General features: G+C 68.7%; 1 protein-coding gene and 1 long non-coding RNA gene across 2 annotated transcripts; one reads left to right on the top strand and one right to left on the bottom strand.

Moving 5' to 3' along the window:
- Window positions 1–2,467: 2,467 nt before the first annotated feature.
- Window positions 2,468–10,259, bottom strand: AGXT (alanine--glyoxylate aminotransferase). Its single transcript, XM_077869543.1, has 11 exons — window positions 9,888–10,259; window positions 9,602–9,794; window positions 8,427–8,491; window positions 7,853–7,953; window positions 7,181–7,251; window positions 6,006–6,090; window positions 5,079–5,174; window positions 4,431–4,500; window positions 3,691–3,786; window positions 2,946–3,074; window positions 2,468–2,800 (listed from the first exon to the last, which is right to left on the bottom strand). Exons 1-11 carry the CDS (start codon window positions 10,116–10,118, stop codon window positions 2,693–2,695), a joined length of 1,245 nt encoding a protein of 414 aa, XP_077725669.1. The 5' UTR covers window positions 10,119–10,259; the 3' UTR covers window positions 2,468–2,692.
- On the top strand, window positions 9,213–16,602 carry LOC144296371 (uncharacterized). Its single transcript, XR_013363522.1, has 4 exons — window positions 9,213–9,429; window positions 12,451–12,570; window positions 13,684–14,587; window positions 14,853–16,602. It is a non-coding gene; the product is annotated as an uncharacterized LOC144296371 (long non-coding RNA).
- Window positions 16,603–18,453: the final 1,851 nt, after the last annotated feature.

Here is an 18,453-nt window from a genome sequence, read left to right as displayed (position 1 = left end):
TTTGCAGATGGCGTGCACCTCGCTTGGCGTGTCCGCCTGTCGGGGCCTCAGAGGCTGTCAGTCCTGAGTGCGGCCAGAGCGCGGCAGGTTCATGCAAGGGTGCCCCCGGGGGAACGGGGCGCTGCAGGGCATCCCTGGGAACCATGGCCTGCAAGCTGCAGCTCTGGGGCAAGCCTGGGCCCTCTGGAGCGGAGAACTGCCCTCCGTTCCGAGTGCAGCGTCTGTCGTCAGTCTGGGCCCCGGTGGAGAACGAGCCCCTGGCACGAGACCCTAGGGGGCTACATGAGCCAAGTGTTACGGGGCGGGGGGCGGGGGTAGGTCTCACCTGTGCGGCGAGGCAGGAAAAACAAGTAAAAGGCATGAATATTGCAAAGGAAGCAAGACTGTCATGTTCATAGACCAATTGCTCTCCTAACAGAAAATCGTGAAGGAATCCGCCAAGAAACTACTGAACTTTGTGAATTTGGCGAGGTTGGAGGACAGGTTATCGGGGGAATGTCAGGTGTCCTTGTATACACGTTAAGAATGAACTATTGGAAATAAAGATTTTAAAATACCATTTACGGGAGTGTCAAAAGTGCAAAAAAAAAAAAAAAAAAAAACCACTCAGGAAATAGGTAACGAGAGGTACGGACGTCCTCCGCACTGGAAACACCGCTGGATAGGGTTTAAAATTCCCCAGGCCACGCTCAGGAGGAGGAAGTTGCATTTTGACGATTTCCATTAACCTTGATGCTTAGATTTGCTGCAATTCCTATCAAATTTCTAAAGAGATAGAAAAGGTGATTCTAAACTTACATGGGAACTCGAGGGACCCAGGGTAGGAAAAACAGTCTTTACAAAGGGAGGGCGGGGGGCACGGGCACGTCTGCTTCACAAACTGGGACCCTGGGGATGAGCGCGAACCTGGCTCCTCCTGCACCCCACGCGCAAGACGCACGCAGCGCACACCCCGGACCCCAACGCAACAGCCGACTCCGTGGAGGATCCAGACAAAGACGCAGGGAGATACCCTCAGGACCCGGACGTCATCGTCATCGAAGGTGTCCTGAGAGGTGACCGACGGCGCAGATCACGAGAGCAGACACATGGGTGGATCGGAGCTCGCGAAGGGAAGGGACCCGCTCTTTGGAAACCGGGATGGCGGAGACGAAGAGGGGACCCGGGAGCAGGGGAGAGGCCGTCGCTCACCCGCAGTCCCCGGAATGTGAAGTAACGGCCGTAAGTTCACAATAAAAACATGAAAATCACACAAGAGGAGCAAGACACGGGAGCCGACAAGTCCCAAAAGCCGCGGGCACCCGAGGAGGCTCTGTAGGATTTGCCATCGGGGAAGCGGAAGATAAAGCCGAGTCGGGGACGATTCCACGCCCACCGGAAGAGAAGACCCCTGGGTGCGGGTGTGGATGGGGCCGACGGGCTCGCGCGTCTGGCGAGGGTGTGGGGGTTACAGGCGCTTCGCGGTCCCCACCACCCCACGCCTCCCCTGGCGGGGCCTCCCTGAGCAGCCGTCGCAACCCTCATCACAGCCCCCACTTGCAAATACCCCGGAGGTGACGAACGGATGCCAGGACGGCGGCCCGGCTGGCGTGTCCCAGTGCCCCGCGAGAGCAGCGGCCACTCGGGAATGTGCCCATGTGCGACCCCTCCGCAAGGCCCACGAGCACCTGCAAGACCGGCCTGCGGGGACCGGATCGGACACAAGGGACCGGCCCCAGGGCACCTGCACTTGGGCTCCGGTCGCCGAGTCTGCTCCGGGGACGCCAGCCGGGACGGCGCTGCTCTCAGGAAGAGCCTCCCTCGGCCCGTCCCCTCCTGGACCCGGGGCCTCTCCCCCGTGGCCGAGAGCACAGGCGGGGGACGGGTGGGCGTCGGAGAGCACGGAGCCTGGCCAACACGGGGGGGTGACGCTGGCCCCGCACGAGGACTCGGGCCGCGCTGGGCCGCTGTGTCCCCCTGGGCGTCGTGGGCCCTTAGGACCCATGAGGACCTGGCGGCTGCGCTGTGGTCGAGGGATCCGATGTGAGAGCCCCACAGGCGACAAGCAGGGGGAGCCTGGCATGGGCAGAAAGCCCAAGTGGGGGGGCGCCCAGGGGACGGCGGGTCCGAGGGGGCCAAGCTGAGAAGCAGGAGGGCCCGGCGCCCAGGGGGGCCCTCGCCGGACACCTGGGGCCCCCAGACCTCCGGCGCTGTGCCGGCCTGTGCGCCTGTGTGTGGCCGCGAGCTCCCCGGCCGCAGTCCGGGCCGTGCGCCGTGGGCACGTTGGCGCCTGCGTGTCTGCGACTCAAGTCACGAGGGGGCCCCGCAGGCATGTGAGGCTGCTCCTTGCAGGCCGGGGTCAGCGACCGGGCCCCACACACCCGGCCTGCAGCCCCGGGGAGGCCCAGGCACGGGTCGGCCCCGAGCAACCCCCGACAAAGGTGCCGCCAGGGGGCAGGGGCGCCCCCCCACGCACAAGGAGGACGGGTGACCGAGGAATCTTTATTGAGGATTCGCGGCAGGGGGGCCGTGCGGGGCTGCGGCTCGCGTGGGCCCTGAGCCCACAGGGTCCATTTCCAGGAGGTGCCGCGGCCGTCCCGCCCTCCCGCTAGCCTGGCCCGCCCGGGGCAGCGGCTGTCCTGCTCCCCCGCCCCCCGCTGGCAGGGTCCTTTGCTCCCGGCCCCTCCAGGTCGGGGAGCAGCAGGCGGCCAGGTCACAGCTTGTGCCGGGGGCAGTGCCGCAGGGCCTCCTGCAGGGCGTGGGTCACGCGGTCCACGTTCTCTCGGGTGGCGTTACAGCCCAGCAGGCCGATCCGAAGCACCTGCGGAGGCGGGGGGTCAACCCGGCCCTGGACGCGCCCCCGCCCCCACCCCCAGGGAGCCCCCCCAGACCCGGGCGGGTGGGAGGAGCTTCCCGGTGGCTGTGGCCGGCGCCCGGCCCGGCCTCAGGGCGCCGCGTCCCCTCACCTTCCCCACGGAGGGCCCAAGGCCGCCCGTGATCTCGATGTCGAAGTGGTCCATGACGTAGTTGACGATGTCTCTCCAGTCGTAGCCGGCGGGCGCGGCCACGGTGGTGACGGTGGGCAGCCGGGCGGCCTGCGGGACACGCGACGGCTCGGGGCCAGCACTAGAAGGGGCCCGGGGAGTGCGGCCACCAGCTCCCCGCGCCCGTGCGTCTGTCCCCTCGGGCCAGTCACAGCCCCCAGGCTCAGGGAAACGGGAGCCTCCGCCCCCCACCCCTGGACTGCAGGCCCTGGAGGCCGACGGGCATCCTGGGCTCAGAGATCACCCGGAAAGACTCCAGGCGGGAGCTGTGACCGTGACAGTGACCGCCCGGCGACCACAGGACTGGGTCCGTTCAGAGGGGGCTGCGCAGCGGCTCCCCCTGCCCCACGTGCTCTCCCTGCCCCTGCCCCCGCCCTGCGTCCTGCCCCTGTCCTCTCTGGCCCCCGCCCCCTCCCCCGCCCCTTGCCCTCCTCCCCCATCCCGTCTCCTCCACCCCTGCTCCCCACCCTCCATGCCCTGTCCCCTACCCCTGCCCTCTGTCCCCCCACCCCCTCCCCGCCCCTTGCCTTCATCCTCCACCCCCTGACTTCTGGCCCCCGCCCCCTGCTCCCCGCCCTCCACGCCCTGTCCCCGCCCCTTGCCCCCTGCCCCCGTCCCCCACCCCTGCCCTCGGCCTCCCCACCCTCCACCCTGCTGCCCTCCTTACGGGATCCTTCACGAAGAGCTGCAGACCCAGCCCCTGCAGGCGCTCATGCAGATATGCCGTGGCCTCCCGGTGCTGCCGCCAGCTGTTCTCCAGACCCTGGGTGGGCAGAGGGCACCAGTGGGCGGGCCGGGGAGGGCAGGGGGGGGAGGCGGGGTGGGGTGCCTCCCTCCGTGGTGGGGGGGGAAGCTGGTTCTCGTGCTGGGGGCGCAGCTTGAGACCACAGAGCGCCCCTGGGCTCCCCTCCCGGCCTGGCCTCTGACACCCCTGGGAGCCCCTGAGCCCCCAGTGACCGGACCTCGAGCCGCCTCAGGGCAGTGGAAATAGTCTGGGTCTGGGGGGGCCGGTGGGGACCCAGGCGGCGGATGGGGCCCGTGGCCCCTGGTGATGGGCAGGTGGGAGCACCTCCCTGCAGGTGGGGAGGTGGCCACGGGAGAGGAGGGGGCTTCGGAGCGACACAGGGACCCGTCTTCCCAGGACCTGCTCCGTGGGCCGCCCCCTCTCGGCCCCACCCCGCTGCACTTGGCTCTGCCGCACGTACCCTCAGCGCTTCTGGTCCACATCCCAGGCCCGCCCGGCCCCCCAAGCAGCCCTGAGAGTCCCCCGAGGGGCTGCAGGGAGTCAGGAGCAGGGGCCCCAGAGGCCACCAGCCCCCGCCCAGGGGCTCCCGGGAGCTCATGGCGCCCGCCCCGGGGTCCTGCACCTGCCAGGCCCTGCTGCCCGCTGCTCCCGCCCGCGCTCACCTGTTCCGCTATGAGGGCCAGGCTCTCCCTCAGGCTGTACAGGCTGATGACCGGGGTGGTGTGATGATACCTGGAAGGCGGGGCGGGGGGCAGCGTCACCGGGTGGGGGCGGGGGGCCGGGCTCTCTGGCAACGGGTCCAGCCCACTGCCGGGCGCCGCTGTCCAGTTGGGGAATCAGACTTGGGGCGAGAGGAGCAGCTCGGTCCAGCGCGGCAGCCCCCCACCCGGCCTCGGTTCGCCCCAGCAGCCCCGAGAGGCCACGGGGCCCGCCCAGGAGAGCGCACCTCCTGGAGCCCCCGGCCCCGTGTGCGCCGTAAGGTGCCTTGGCCTGAAGCTGAACCACCCCCCCCCCCAAGGAGCCCCTGCTCAGCCCCTCTCTTTGGGGGGCGGGTAAACTGAGACTCCGCAGGGGGAACATGTGGCAGGGCCGGGTCCCCCCGAGAGGACAGGGCCGGGGAGGGTGGTGGGGCCGTGCTGCTGGGGAGGGCCCCGGGGGGCGTGGGGAACCGAGTCGCGGCATCGCTGGCCGACGCCGCTGAGTCCTCGGGCTCTGGCCGGGCTCCGGGCTTGGACTGCAGCCTGGAAGTGGGGGGCAGCCACCCCAGGCCCCCACCAGCCGCGGCCCGGCCCCAGCCCCGCGCTCCTCACACCCTGGGCTGGTCGTCGCAGCCCCAGATGTTGGCCAGCCACTTCATGTCCAGGTAGAAGGAGACGGGCTTCGTCTTCCGAGCGTAGATCTTACTCCTGCGAGGGAAGGAGCAGCCTGAGCGCCGCCGTCTGTCCGGCTGGAGCGCCTGGGGCCGGCTCGGGAGGCGGCCTGTTCCGCGGAAGTGAGCCGGCGAGGCGGGGTGAGGCCCCCGGGACCCCGGCCCTGCGCCCCGGGGGCCCGTCTGCTCTCAGGCCGCGGGTAACGCAGCCGTCCTGGAGCTCCGTACACCTGCTCTGCAGACGGCTGCGAACAGACGGGGCCGCTGCCCACGCGAGCTCGGCTCGGGCTCAGCACAGCCCCTCCCACCACGCCCCCCACAAGCCCTGACCCCTCGAGGACTGTCTCTGAGCCAGTGAACGGCCAAGGGCAGCTGACGGCAGTCATCTGCTGGGGCCCGTGCCCCATCCCAGCCTGGCCCGGCGTGGGGTCTGGACGCCAGGGACGTGGGGGCCCCCGGGGGCTGCCGGACAGAGCTGGCCCACGTCCACCCCCTGGAGCGGCTTGTGCATCGGCTCCAGGACGCTGAGCCGGGGGTGGAGGCCTGGGGGACGGGCACTGGACCCCGTCCTCGCTTGAGGCTGGGAAGCTTCCCTAATGCCAGGCCCTGCATCCCCACCCCAAGCCCGGGCTCCGGGAGGAGCCTCATGGAGCTGGCCTCACACCCCCGACCCTCACGGCGCCCTGGCTGCCACCAGCCTGTGGCCTCGGAGCTCCGGCGCACCTGTCCGGGGTGTCCCGGGTGGGCCGTGAGCAGTCCTTTGCCTGAGCACCGCCCAAGGAGCCCTTGGTCCCTTGCCCTTCCCTCCTCGGGGGCCACCCGGCCTCACTGCTCATCCAGCCCCAGGCGGGGACCCCGGGTCACTCACTTGGCCTTGTCACTGAAGGAGATGAGGGACGTCCCTGGAGGCGAGTTCAGGACCTTCTGGGAGCCCGAGTACAAGACGTCAATGCCTGTGGAGAGGCGGGGCGTGTGCTCCTGGGGGCCGCTCCCCGCGGGTGGGACCGTGGGGCGGGGGTGCCCACCCGGCAGGTCCAAAGCGGAGAGCTGTCCGAAGCAGGGTGGACGCTCCTGTTGGATTCAACGCTCTACCTACGCGACCTGATGCCGTCTCGGGGGGATTGGGTTAAGCCACAGCGACCTGACGCCGTCTCGGGGAGATTGAGTTAAGCCACAGGCCCCCCACGTGCGGTCTGCTTGGTGCGGAGAAACCCCGCACGTGGTGTGAGGGTTGCGCGGGCCCGTGGCGGCCACCGAATGTGCACCCGAGGTCACCTGGCCCGGAACGCTCTGTAGGCCTAACTCCTGAGAGCGCGAGCCCGGCGAGAACCGAGGGGCCACCGCCAGGAGAGAGGCGAGCCGTGGCTGGTCACGTAGTCGGGACCCTGCTGGCCGGGCGCCTCCACGCACGTGGCCGACGCTCCCCGACCTTACGTTGGGGTCTACGGACTCCGATACAGAGCGCAAAGGTGCGGAGGGCGCCCTGGGCCCCACGTCGGCTTCTCTGGGCTGCACTGTCTCCCGGGACGTGGGCCGGAGCCTCGTCGCCCGGGGTCGCGGTGTGGGCATCCTGGGGACGGCCTCGCCACCCGGCAATGCGTCTCCAGGGCCCCCCCCCCAAGCCTGTCCCTTCATGGTGGGCCCTGCACGGAGCTCCCGGGTGGAGCGGGTTCTGGGGAGCGCCCTGCTGAGCAGCTGGGGATTCGGACTTCCCGCTGCGGGGAGATGCTGAGCCCACGGGGCCAACCCTGCACACGGGACTCACGGCGTGTGACCGGCCGACGGGGACACTGCGGCCCAGCCTGGCACGTCCCCCGCCCACTCCTGGGGGCCCGCGCCTCTCCAGGTGCTGGAGGAGCTTCTCCCTCCCGCCTGCCGCCCACATCGGGGGCTGACGGCCCCCACAGACGCTGGGTGTCGATTAGCTGGTGGGTCCCGTCCCGCCCGGAGCCCACAGTGGGCCGATGGCGGGCTTGCGGGCGCTGCCGACGGAGCCTTTCCCTCCAGGGCCGCAGTGGCCGGGGTGACGGGGCCGGGCCTTACCTTGCTGGTCCATGTAGATGGGGACCCCGCCCAGGGCTGCCACGGTGTCCACCAGGAGCAGGCACTTGTACCTGGGGGTGCAGGGCAGTGGAGGGGAGCAGGGAGGCGTCTGACTCTGGGCTCCCGGGGGCCCCTGGGAACTTCCAGAAGGCCAGTGAGGAAGCCTGGGAGGCTCCTCCTGGACCACCCCACCCCCGGACCCCAGACCCAGCTCCGTGTGGGAAGCGGCTGCGCGGGGGCGGAGCAGGTGTCAACGCGGGGACCTTGGGGCATGTGAGGGCCCGGTGTGCCGACTGTGCAGGCAGAGCCCAGGGGGACAGAGTCCAGCCCCGGTCCGGAGCTCTGACTCTCCTCCATCTCCACATTTTCTTAGAAATTTAGAAAAAAAAAAAAAAATGGCCTGGGGCCACCTGACTGGTTCAGTAGGTGGAGTGTGGGACTCGATGGCAGGATGGCAGGGCCGTGGGTTTGAGCCCCACGCTGGGCACAGAGATTACCTAAAAAAAATTCTTTTCACAGGCGTAAAGCATATCCCACGGTGGGCACAGAGGGGAGGAGGACGGCCCGGGGGTCGCAGCCCAGGCTCGGTCTAGCAGACGACGCCCGGGGACAGTGCCCGGCACTGAGTGACGCGGCGGGAGGCTAGAGGCCGGGGGTGGGGGCTGTCCTCACCTGTGGCAGAGGTCCCCGTAGCCGTCCAGGGGCTGCAGCACGCCGCACGATGACTCCCCCTGCGTCAGGAACAGCAGCACTGGCTTGTGCTGGGCCAGGCCCTGAGGGGACAGAGGGAGGCACAGACGGGACGGCTGCGGGCGGTGGCAGCGCGTGGGCCCTGGGCAGGGCCGGCTCCGCCCCCACACCCCCGCCCCCCGCGTGGCAGACAGACCCGGGGGCGGCAGCTGGACGCGCCTGGTCCCCGTCCGGGGAGCTCTGGGCTGGCACCTGGCCTGGGGCGGGGGCTCCCTTACAGGGACCTTGCCCGGTTGGCACAGGGTCCGGGCTGCCTGGGGCGCACCTTTCCTGACGGGGAGGGACTGGCCTCGGCACGTCCCACCCCCCACATCCCCCACGCGACTGGGCTGCTGACTCAGTTTCCCTGCCACACAGAACCCTCCCTATCAGGCTTTCCACCGGCTCCCAGGTCTGGGATGTCCCCTGCGCCCGGTCACCTGGTGCTGGGAGGGGCTGAGGGCCAGCGACCAGCCCCCGTCTGCTGGTCCCTCCCCAGGACGGACGAGCCCCCCACCTCTTCCACGTCCTGCAGCGTGTAGTAGTCTCCAGGGTCCTTGACCATCGAGTGCACCCGGGCTCCTAGGGAGGGGCACAGAGTGGTGAGCCTGTGGGAGCCTGTGGGAGCCTGTGGGAGCCTGTGGGGGCGGGTGCCCCCCACCCTGGCCCAAAGCCGGAGAGGAGAGGAAGGTGAGGGGTGCTCAGCGAGGCTGCTGTCTGTGAGCCGAGGTTTCCGGGGTGCAGGGGGGAGAGTGCTCAGGCTCGGCTGCACGGCCCCTGCCCCGGCCTAGCCTCCCGGAGCCCAGCCAGGCCCCCCACCCGCGAAGCCAGCCAGCCTTTGCACACAGCCAGGTGGACTGTGCCGTCGAGCACCGTTCGGTGGCCGAGTGGAGGAGAACAGGTGAGTGGGGGCTCAGGACGCAGGCCCTGGGCCGCCCCCTCTGGGACCCCCGTGCACCCCCCGCGGCCCCCTGCCTTCTGGAGGAGGGAGGAGCCCCAGGACCACTCGAGCCCCGGGGGGAGCCCAAGGCCAGGTGCAGGCTGGGGCAGAGCCTCTGGAGGGCGGGAGCCTGAGGTCACCCGAGCCCCACCTGTGCCCCAGGACGCCTCCCTCTGCAAACCAGTGTGTGGACTCGAGGGGACCAGGTGAGGGGGGGGACCCCTTAGGCCCCTGGGGGCTGTCCATTAACCAGGACGGAGTGCGGCCATGTGTGGAGCTGACGGTGCAGGAGCTGCGGGCTGTTGCCAAAGGCCGAGGTCAATCATTAAACCCCCGCACGCTCCTGCTCCTCAAAAGCTTTCCTCCGGAGGTGCCGACCTCCTCTGCGCCCCTGCACTCTGCGATGCTGGGAGGGGCTTTCGGCCTCTGAAACCCTGTCCTGTCCCAGAGCAGGGGCGACGCCTCAGCCCAGGAGAGCCGCGGGGCCTGTCGGGTTTGTGCCGGGAGCTGGGGCTCCCCGCGGCGCTGCCTCCCCACGTGCTCCGGGGACGCCTGTCCTTGCACGCTGGGAGCCTGGAAGGTACGGGGGTCTCTCGAGCACCCCAATGCCCACTTGGAGAAGCCAGCAGCCAGCCTGGCGGGGAGGTGGAGGCACGAGGCGGGGAGAGCCCTCGCAGGGAGCGCGGACGGGTCAGCCCAGGAGGCTCGGGGAAGGTCAGGAGCCCGCAGCCCACCCCCGGCCCATCCGGTACCGATGCGCTCCCCGATGTCCGCGGCCCGCTGCCCCCAGATGCCATTGGCCCCGACCAGGAAGGAGTCGCCCGGCTCCAGGAGGTTGAACAGGGCGGCCTCCAGGGCGCAGTGTCCCGAGCCGCTGACGGCCAGGGTCAGGGGGTTCTTGGTCTGGAACACGTACTGGATGCCTTCCTTGATCTCATCCATGATCTGCGGGCAGGGGCGTGCAGGTCAGCCGTGTGCCCCTTGCCCTCGCCCACGGAGGAGGCCGGGGCGCCCGCTGCGCCCCCCTGGACGTCCTACCTGGAACATCTCCTTGTGCATGTGCCCGATCATCTGCAGCCCTCCGGCCGCCAGGATGCGCGGGGCCAGGTTGGAAGGGCCGGGCCCCAGCAGAAGCCGGTTCGGGATGGACAGGGGCTTGAGCAGGGCCTTCGGGGGGGCCACCAGCAGCTGCTGGGAGGCCATGGTCCGCACCCAACCTGCCGCCTGTGGCCCCAGGGCCACACTGGCCCTGGCCAGCGCTCGGAACATTTCCCAGAGGGCCTTGTGGGGCGTCCAAAGGCAAGGCGGTCGATGGGCTCCCGCTACGCCCTCTGCCTTGCGTTGTTTGCCGCCGGTACCTGACCCTTTATTGACGCTTCTCCCGGACGGACGTCAGGGCCTGACAGCCGGGGTGTTGAACCCTTGCTGCGGGGAGGAGCCTCCAGAGTCCAGTGAATGAAAAACAGAGCTTGGCAAGTTGTCCTCTGCCCTCGAGCTCCTCCCGGCTCCTCTAGGCTGTCAGGTGCCCGGCCCCAGCCAAGGGGGTCCTGCGGGGCTCAGGGGGGCTCAAAGTTTTTCTTAAAGGATCAGAGAGCAAATATTTCCAGCTTGGCAGGCCCTACAGGCTGTATGGAGGCTTCAGGCCTGCTGTGATGGTGCAAGAGTGGCTGCGGTGGGGTTGCTGGGTGCCAATAAAACTTTATTTGTAAAAACAAGCGGTGGGCCCGATTCGGCTTAGGGGCCACAGTCTGCTGAGCTAAGGGAAAGGCTCAATTTAGGAGACACGTCTGCCCCGTGTGTGTAGACGCACGAGTGTGCATGCGCACGCTCACACGGAGGACATGTGCCTCCTGGTCCTTCCCTGTGCCTCTCGTTCCCAAGGGCCCTGAGGTTTGGTGTTCTCTCGTGTAACCAAGGCCATGTTTGCCTGCGGAGCCTTCTCTGCCCGCTGAGTGGGTAGAATAAATGTAAGTCAAGAAGCAGGAAGAGGGGCCAGGGCCAGCTGAGGCAGGGACACCTGTGCTGCGGGGACACCTGCACGCGGAGACACCTGTACAGCGGAGCCACTAGTGTCCCAGGGAGTCAGAAAAGCCTCTGCTGCCAGGAACCGGGGGAGGGGGCGCCCACTGGCCGTTCCCTGAGCAGCACCAATACTGCTCGTCGCTCCCAAGGGGGCCTGGTTGGGGCGAGTGCGTCCTCCCGCTCTGTGCTCGGGGCTCTGGCACCGCGGGCCTTAGTGACCAGGGGAACCTCAGGGCTTCCTGCAGGAGGCTTCACGGTGATGGAGGACGCAGGACCGTCCCCTGGGGCCTGGCACGTGCCCCTCCCCGGTGACGACTGGATCCCCAGCTCAGCCAAATCCCTTCATCCAGCTCTTGGTGCCGGCTCTGGGCTTGTCAGGCATCCCAGGGCTGTGGGGACCCAGGAGCCTTGGCCATGGTCTGGCCCCCGGGGACTTGCACGGCCTTGCCGGAGAGGTGGTGCTCTGTCGTCTGATGGGCAAAGAAGCGGGCAGAGGGCCCGGGCCCCCACGCCAGCCAGGCAGCCCAGGGCGGCCCGGGAAGGTGAGGCCCCAGCTGGCCTCGGGCACATGTGCCGTGGGAGGCTGGGCCCCCCCAGCACAGGAAGGCTGCGTAGGAGCCCCCTCCTGCCCCCCCCCCGGCCCTCCCTGCCCCCAGCACTACTCCCTCTGGACCAGGCCCAGCCTGGCTGCTCCATCTGGTGCAGTGTCGGCAAGAAGAGCAGGGCCCTCACCGGGCGGGGGGAGGGTGGGCCAGGGGAGTCCCGGGGTCTGCACAGGCCCAGGGAGCTGAGAGCCTCGTAGAGATGGGGGGGCGGGGAGGAGAACCCCAGGGGCTGCCAGGGGAAGGTCAAGGGGGAGTGGGAGAACTGGGAGGACGCAGAGGAAACTAGGGAGCCCAGAACAACGCGGGGAGGCCCCCACAGCTAGAGGCCCCCCGATGCAGCCGGCCGTCTCGGGTCCTGCCCCGCCGTGGCGTCTGGGACATCCGTGCAGCCCTGGGCTCTGGAGTCACGGTGTGGAGCCAGCTCCACCCGAGCTGACCACCACGGGCATGTCCTGTCTGCCAGGACAGGGGCCGCTCCCCTCGGCTCAGCCGCTGCCCCCGCTCCTTGCCCACAGCCCCCTGGGCCGGGCTCGTCCCCTCGGTGACCACACCCCTTCCCCTGGGTCCATCCTCCCTCCCAGCCAAGGGGCTGCACCCCCCCAGGCACAGCCCCCATCACTCCAGGCTAACAAGTGCATCTGTGGCCTTTGCAGGGACCGTTCCCTCTGCCGGGAACGCTTGTCCCCCTTTGTCCAGCCCTGCTGGCCCTTCCTTCGGGGCTGTGGCCCAGCCTCCTGTCCAGGGAGTCATCTCCCCCGCGTGGAGTCCCCTGCCGGCCCTTCCACCACAAGCCTCATGCCACATGCGTCATGCGGTTTGCAGCCTGCCCGCCCCGCCCCGGGCAGGACCCCACGTTGGACAGCACCGCGTGTGGGCACGGCACGTGGGGGGGCAGCCCGGGCCCAGTCCTGGCAGGCGGGTGGGTGGGTGCAGCCCAGGGAAACCAGGAGGGGGTGTGCCTCGTTCCCAAACAGGAAGATGCGCGGAGTTGGCGTCACCGGGAGGGGGCTGTTGCAATCCCGAGAGGCGTTTCCTCAGGCCGCGAGGCGATTGGGAGCCCAGGAAGCCCGCGAGGACAGCCAGCGGCCGGGCAGGTGAGCGACCTCTGTGTCTGCAGGCTGGAGATAAAGGCCCCCTGGCCAGGTGCAGGCGGTGTCAGCCCCACCCCGGAGGGCGGCCGTGCTCGCCCGATGCCGGGCCCTGGGGGCGGGGGCAGGGTGCGTGCCCCCTGTCCCCTCGGGGCTCCAGGCGGGCGGCGACCTCAGCTGTGATAACTGCCCGCTCCGGCCGGGCGCCTGAGGACGCTCCGTTCTACGCCCGCAGCCAGGGGCAGCCTGCCGAGCGGTGGCGGGCAGCAAGGGCCAGTTGGGGGCCCCGGGCTCAGCGTCCCAGCCCGCCGGGTCCCAGCTGGGGAGGGACGGTCAGCCTGGGCGGCAGGAGCAGGTCCCCGCGGGGAGCGTCGTGAGAGCCTGTGCTTAGCTGGGGGTGACGGGTGTCGCGGGCCCTGACACACCGATCGGCACCACCCCTGCTCCCCGCCGAGCTGCGCCCCTGCGGCACCCGGCACCCTGGGGTGCAGGACACAGGGCCCAGTGTGAAATGCCTGCCCCCAGGGAAGGCCCGGGAGCCTGGGCCGGGCAGCAGCAGCGGGGCGTCGAGGGCGACGGGGAGTCCCGCGTGCAGGGGAGCGGGCACGGGGTGGGGGGGACACGGGACTAGGCCCCGCCCACGCGACGTGACCCAGAGCTGCTCACACACATGTGCAAGGGGCGGAGCAGCTCCAGCAGCCGTGACTGAGCATCCCTGGGGCTCCCCAGGTGCCGGCTCCGTGCATCTCGGGGCCTCCTGGGGGTGGGGCCACCTGGGGGCTCTGGGCTGCTGTTGGGTTCATAATGCGACAGTAGTGGCGATGCAGGGCGACTCGGGCTGGTGGCCGTCCCACCCGGAGCCTCCTGCCGGCCGGTGACCCCGTGAGGCAGCCGCGCCCCCTGAGCCCCCCGGGGTCCCCATGCCCCCCCGCAGTCCCCACGCCCCCCACGCCCCCCCGCGCCCCCCGTGCCTCCCGCGCCCCCATACCCCCTGGGGTCCCCTGCCCCCCACACACCCCATGCCCTCCGTGGCCCCCAAACCCCGGCGCCCCTCCCCGCGGGGCGGCTGTGCCAGCTCGACCGGATTTGCCGTCGAGACACATTTGAGTCGATTCCTAGGTCACGCTTGAGCGGGCTTCTTCAGTGACATTCGGCCTTGGGTGCTGCCCTGAGCCCAGCAGCAGCCAGGGCCGCCCAGGCCCCCACCCGGGAGGCGGCTCAGCTTCTGGGCAGGAATCAGAGGGCGGCGCGGGTGCCGTCCACGCCGGGAGCCACAGGCGCAGGTGTGGCCGGGCCGCCGGGCGGCGTCACCACGAGCCTTAACGCCACCGAAATTCAGCACGAGGGCTGTGGAACCCGGGCAGCACATCCTCCGGAAGAGTTCTCGGGAGCTCTGGCGGCCTCGAGGCCCGGCCCCCACCCCCAGGACCCGCCTGCCCACCGGGGCCCCTCGACCTCCTGCACCCCAACCGGTGCTGGCGTGAGAGGCGCCCCTCAGGGCCTTCCTCGTGGGCTTCCTGGGGCCCCGGGGTCCTCCTGGGAGGCGGGCCTGGCTCCCCTCCCCCCGCCCTGCCCCCGGGGTGTTCCTCCCACGGTGGGTCCTCCGGAGGCGCTGAGATCGGGCCCCAGGGAGGGGCCCACGGCGAGACCCGCGGCACCAGTGGCACCAGCCCCCACCCCGGCCGCCCTCCTAACCCCAGCCTGCGTGTCTGAGCGCGGCCCTCCTGGGTCACCCCATGCGCGTCTCTCTGCAGCTCCGGGGACCAAGATGCTTTGCCCACCAAGGCCAGGGAGCAAAGGGATGTCTAGGACCCCAGACCCTTCCCCGGAGCACTGCCCGCCCCCCATGCCTCCCCCTGTCAGCCTGAGGCACCCCTTCCAGGTGGGGAGGGAGACGCCTGGGGTACCTGGAGGTGGCCTCCTCGGAGTCTGGGCACGGCCCCTAAACTGCGGAAGGGCTCAGGAGCTACGTCAGGGATTCACCTGCGGTGACCTCTAGCACTCTGTCCGCCGCACGAGCCAGGTGAGCTCTCCTTAGGGTTCCGAGGGTTGAGGCTGGGGAAGCAGGGGTGGGGCCCGCGGAATCCACTCTCGGTCCTCAGGAGAGAAGCCCTTGACCCCATCCTCGGGACTCCCGGGAGCCCCCACCACAGGCCCGTGGGCAGGCTCGGCATGGGGCGCAGAGAGCAGGGGCACGGCCTCTCCTGGGAGGTGGTGGGGTCGGGGGTGGGTACCTAGAGGCCCCCCAGGGCGCAGCCTGAGCAGCTGCTTGCCCCTTCTGCGCCCAGTGTCCTCATCTAAAATCAGGGCCACGGTGACCGGGGAGCCCAGGGTTGCCAGGGACACAGGGGCCTCCTCTGCAGTGTCTCTGGCCCCTGTCATGCTCCTCGGGCCCCCAGGACTCAGACTTCCAGGGATGTGAGGCCCCACAAGCCTGAGCGAGATGCCCAGGCCAGGACGACTCAGCTCCGCCTTCTCTGAGACGACCCACATCCAAGCCAGGTCGGGCTGGCCAAGAGGACGCTGTTCAGGGCGGGTGGGGACGTGCGGGTCCACTGGGGCTGGGCGGCTGCCACGTGCCTGCACCCAAGCCGCCGCACCCACTGCTGCAAAATCCTGCCATGCTCACATCTCCAGGGCTTCCGGGTGCCATCGGGTGGATGGTGTCCTCCCCAAATAGATGTTCTAGTCCCGGCGAATGTGACCGCCGTCCGGGACTGGTGTCCTCACAAGGGGAGGGAGTTTGGGCACAGGCCGGCTCTCGCGGGAAAAGGCCCAGATCCCCCGGCGGCTGCACAGACTGGCCCCCGCCCCGCAGACACCCGACCTGTCCCACGGCCCTTCCACGGCTGACCGTCGCTGAGGGCTTTGTGGGCATCTGTTCCCCTAAAGGCGGCCACTTTCTAGAGGGGGGCTGGGTGTGGATGCCGCAGAGGAGCTGAATGGGTAGATTCTTCTGGGCCCGGGCCCAGATCCAGGCCGCACGCCCCCCACGGGCTCTGTCTGGGGCCGGGCTGTGGGTGCCCGCCCTCGCCTGCATCTCTGCCAGCGACGGCCACCAGCCCCCGCACCCTGGTGCTTTCCAACACCCAGTGGGCTCTGCTCTTCCGGGGCCTTCTCCCGGGAAAATGAATGCAGTGCCTCCCTGGATGCACTTTCACAGCAGAGGTTAAGGCAAAGGTGTTCAGGCCCCCCCCTCCCGGGAGCTCTGTGGGTGGGCGTCCGCCTTCGGCTCAGGGTGTGACCCCGGCGTCCCGGGATCGAGTCCCGCATCCCTGCAGGGAGCCTGCTTCTCCCTCCGCCTGTGTCTCTACCTCTCTCTGTGTCTCTCATGAATAAATAAATAAAATCTTAAAAAAAAAAAAAAAGATAAAGGTATTTATGCACGCACTGTAAATAATTTTGAAAAAGAACGAAACAAATTCAAAACAGATGAAACGCCTAGAAGCCCCGTATTTCCACCAAGCCGCTTTCAGAATGGGAGGCTGTCACTTTCTCATGCTCACGTTGCCAGATGTTCGCCTGCGTCCCCGCAGTCGTTGGCAGTAGGCTGGCATCTGGGTGGAGTCGGCGCCAGAACACTCTCGGGTCCCCGGCAGCAGGACACAGCAGAGCAGGGCCACACGCGATCACGGGCTCCTCCAGAGTGCTCCCGGACACTCGGGCTTTGTCGGTCTCTTCCATTCCAATTTTTTAAAAAATATTTTAATTAAAAAAAAAAGATTTATTGATTTATTTATTTACGAGAGACAGAGAGAGAGAGAGAGAGGCAGAGACACAGGCAGAGGGAGAAGCAGGCTCCAAGCAGGGACCCGATGCAGGACTCGATCCCGGGTCTCCAGGATCACACCTTGGGCTGCAGGCGGCACCAAACGGCTGAGCCACCCAGGAATCCCAGATTTTAATTTTTTTAAAGTCAACTCTACGTCCACCGTGGGGCTCGAACTCACAACCTTGAGATTAAGAGTCGAGCACTCTACCGACGGGGCCAGCTGGGTGCCCCTCAATTTATTCATTTATTTATTTTTTAATGAGAGGACGAAGAAACGATTTCTTAAGCCACGTGACGGATGGTACGGCCGCAGCAGCCACTGTCCGCCTCCGGGGGCTGGGCAGGGAGCAGGCGCGTTCGGGTCACCTGCAGCTGGCACCGACACTGTCCACGGTGCTTCTAGAGCAGATTTATTTTCATGGGCTCGGCCTGACATGCAGGGAGCTGTTGCTCACCTGCTGTGCAGAAGGGGGTCCACCCGCAGGCCCCCGGGAGGGCTCCCAGCACCCTCAGGGGTCAAAGGGCCCCGCCGCTGCCATCGCCTGAGCAGCGTGGTTAAGGCTGAGCACCCGAGTCTCCAGCGGGCAGAGGGACCCTGTGCCCCGTCCCCGGTGGGTACCCTGGGCGCCGCGGCTCCACAGACTCCCCTGCAGACGGCACCTCCCGTGTCGTCACACCCGGTGGTGGCCTGTGTGAGCCCATGGGGAGGGCCCGGGAGCTCCCCCCTGCTCCTTGCTCCCCCCCTCCCCTGGGCTGCACCAACCCCAGCAGGGGCACGGCCTCTGCGGAGTCCGGGGGGCCCTCGAGGTCCCCGAGCCGGGTGGGCCCGGGGTCCCTGACAATATGCATCCGTGGCTTTTTAGAACTGAGGAGGTTGCCTGATTTCCCCTGGGCCAGACGAGCCCGTGAGCCGCCCCCGATTTCTGTCCTCCGAGCGACAGGACAGGTTCCGACATTCGCCTCATTAATTCATGCTTCTGAGTAAGAGTCTCCTCCGTGTCCACCGTGTGAGAAAGAACAGTCGTGAACAGGACGACGGGGGGAGGACGCTCGGCCTCGCTGCTCCAGCCTGCGGTTGGGAGGGGACCCGGAGGGGGGCCGGGAGGGGGCTGCATCCCCGTCACCGCCAGAAGCTGTGGCCTCAGGGAAGGACATGCAAGGCGGGAGCGGCGGGGCCTCCTGGCAGAAGCACGCGTGAGCCAAGATGTGACGGGGAGAGGCCAGCCGGGCCAAGGCGGGCTGCAGGAGGGCCTGGGGGGACCCGTGTGGCTTTGTCCCCACAGCCCCGGGCGCTGCGGGCCTTCCCTGCAGCCACAGATCACAGCAGGACAGAGCCCCGAGAGAGTCGCAGGAGAGGGGAGGTGGCTCTCCCTGTGTGGCCCTGTGCCGGGGACCAGAGGCTCCCAGACAAGAGAACCAGAGTCCGCCGGCTTTCTGACGCAGGGACACGGGGGTGGCCTGAGGATCCCCATCTCTGGCGGGGTGCCCAGGAGGCCCGGCCCCCCTCCAAGGCAGACCCCCGACCGGGAAGGTTCGGAGCAGGTACGCCTGGGGTCGGAGGTCACCCAGCTCCAATAGCAGGTGCTGGACCCCACCTTGCCCGAGCCTGGCCTGGGTGGGATGGAGAAGCAGGGGCGGCCCCGCGGGAAACAGTGACACCTGGTGGCCAGGCCGGGGCCCGCGGGAGCAGCAAGGCCCCCTCCCTGTTCTGCGGGCAGCGGGCAGCGGGGAGCTGGGCAGGAGTCAGGGCAGGTGCCCGCGGGTCCCGGGGGGGTGGGGGGGTCCAAGCGGGCTGGCTCGGGGCGTGAGCAGGGGGGCAAGGGGCGCATGGGGACCCGCGGAGGCGGTGACAGTGATGCGGGGAAGGACCCGGCGGCCGTACCCTCATTACCTGCAGTGGGGGTCACCGCCGCCCCCCTCCCACCCCCGTGGCCTTGACCGGTCCCGGCCCCGCTCCCGTGGTCTCATCTCGCCGCAGATTTGAGAGCTGATCCTACGGGTTGCGTCGCTTCAGCCCGACCTTCCCGGGTGCGTCTCAACAGACGGATGTTTTCTCCCAGAGCCCCGGGGCCACTGTCGTCTTTCACAAAACCGACACCCCCTCCGTCGCGTCCGGT

Source organism: Canis aureus, chromosome 24 (genome assembly GCF_053574225.1).
Source record: "Canis aureus isolate CA01 chromosome 24, VMU_Caureus_v.1.0, whole genome shotgun sequence".
In the NCBI taxonomy this organism is placed as follows: domain Eukaryota; kingdom Metazoa; phylum Chordata; class Mammalia; order Carnivora; family Canidae; genus Canis; species Canis aureus.
The sequence above is the reverse complement of the archived record's forward strand: the minus strand, read 5'-3'. Positions and strand labels throughout refer to the sequence as shown.

Bases quoted from the DNA above. Each gene is read 5' to 3' on its own strand.
- AGXT (XM_077869543.1), bottom strand. From the start codon at position 10,118: ATGTTCCGAGCGCTGGCCAGGGCCAGTGTGGCCCTGGGGCCACAGGCG. The intron at 7,252-7,852 runs GTGAGGACAGCC...CTGCACCCCCAG, and splicing joins TACGGGGACCTCTGCCACAG to GTACAAGTGCCTGCTCCTGG. The intron at 2,801-2,945 runs GTGAGGGGACGC...CCGCCTCCGCAG, and splicing joins TTGGGCCCTCCGTGGGGAAG to GTGCTTCGGATCGGCCTGCT.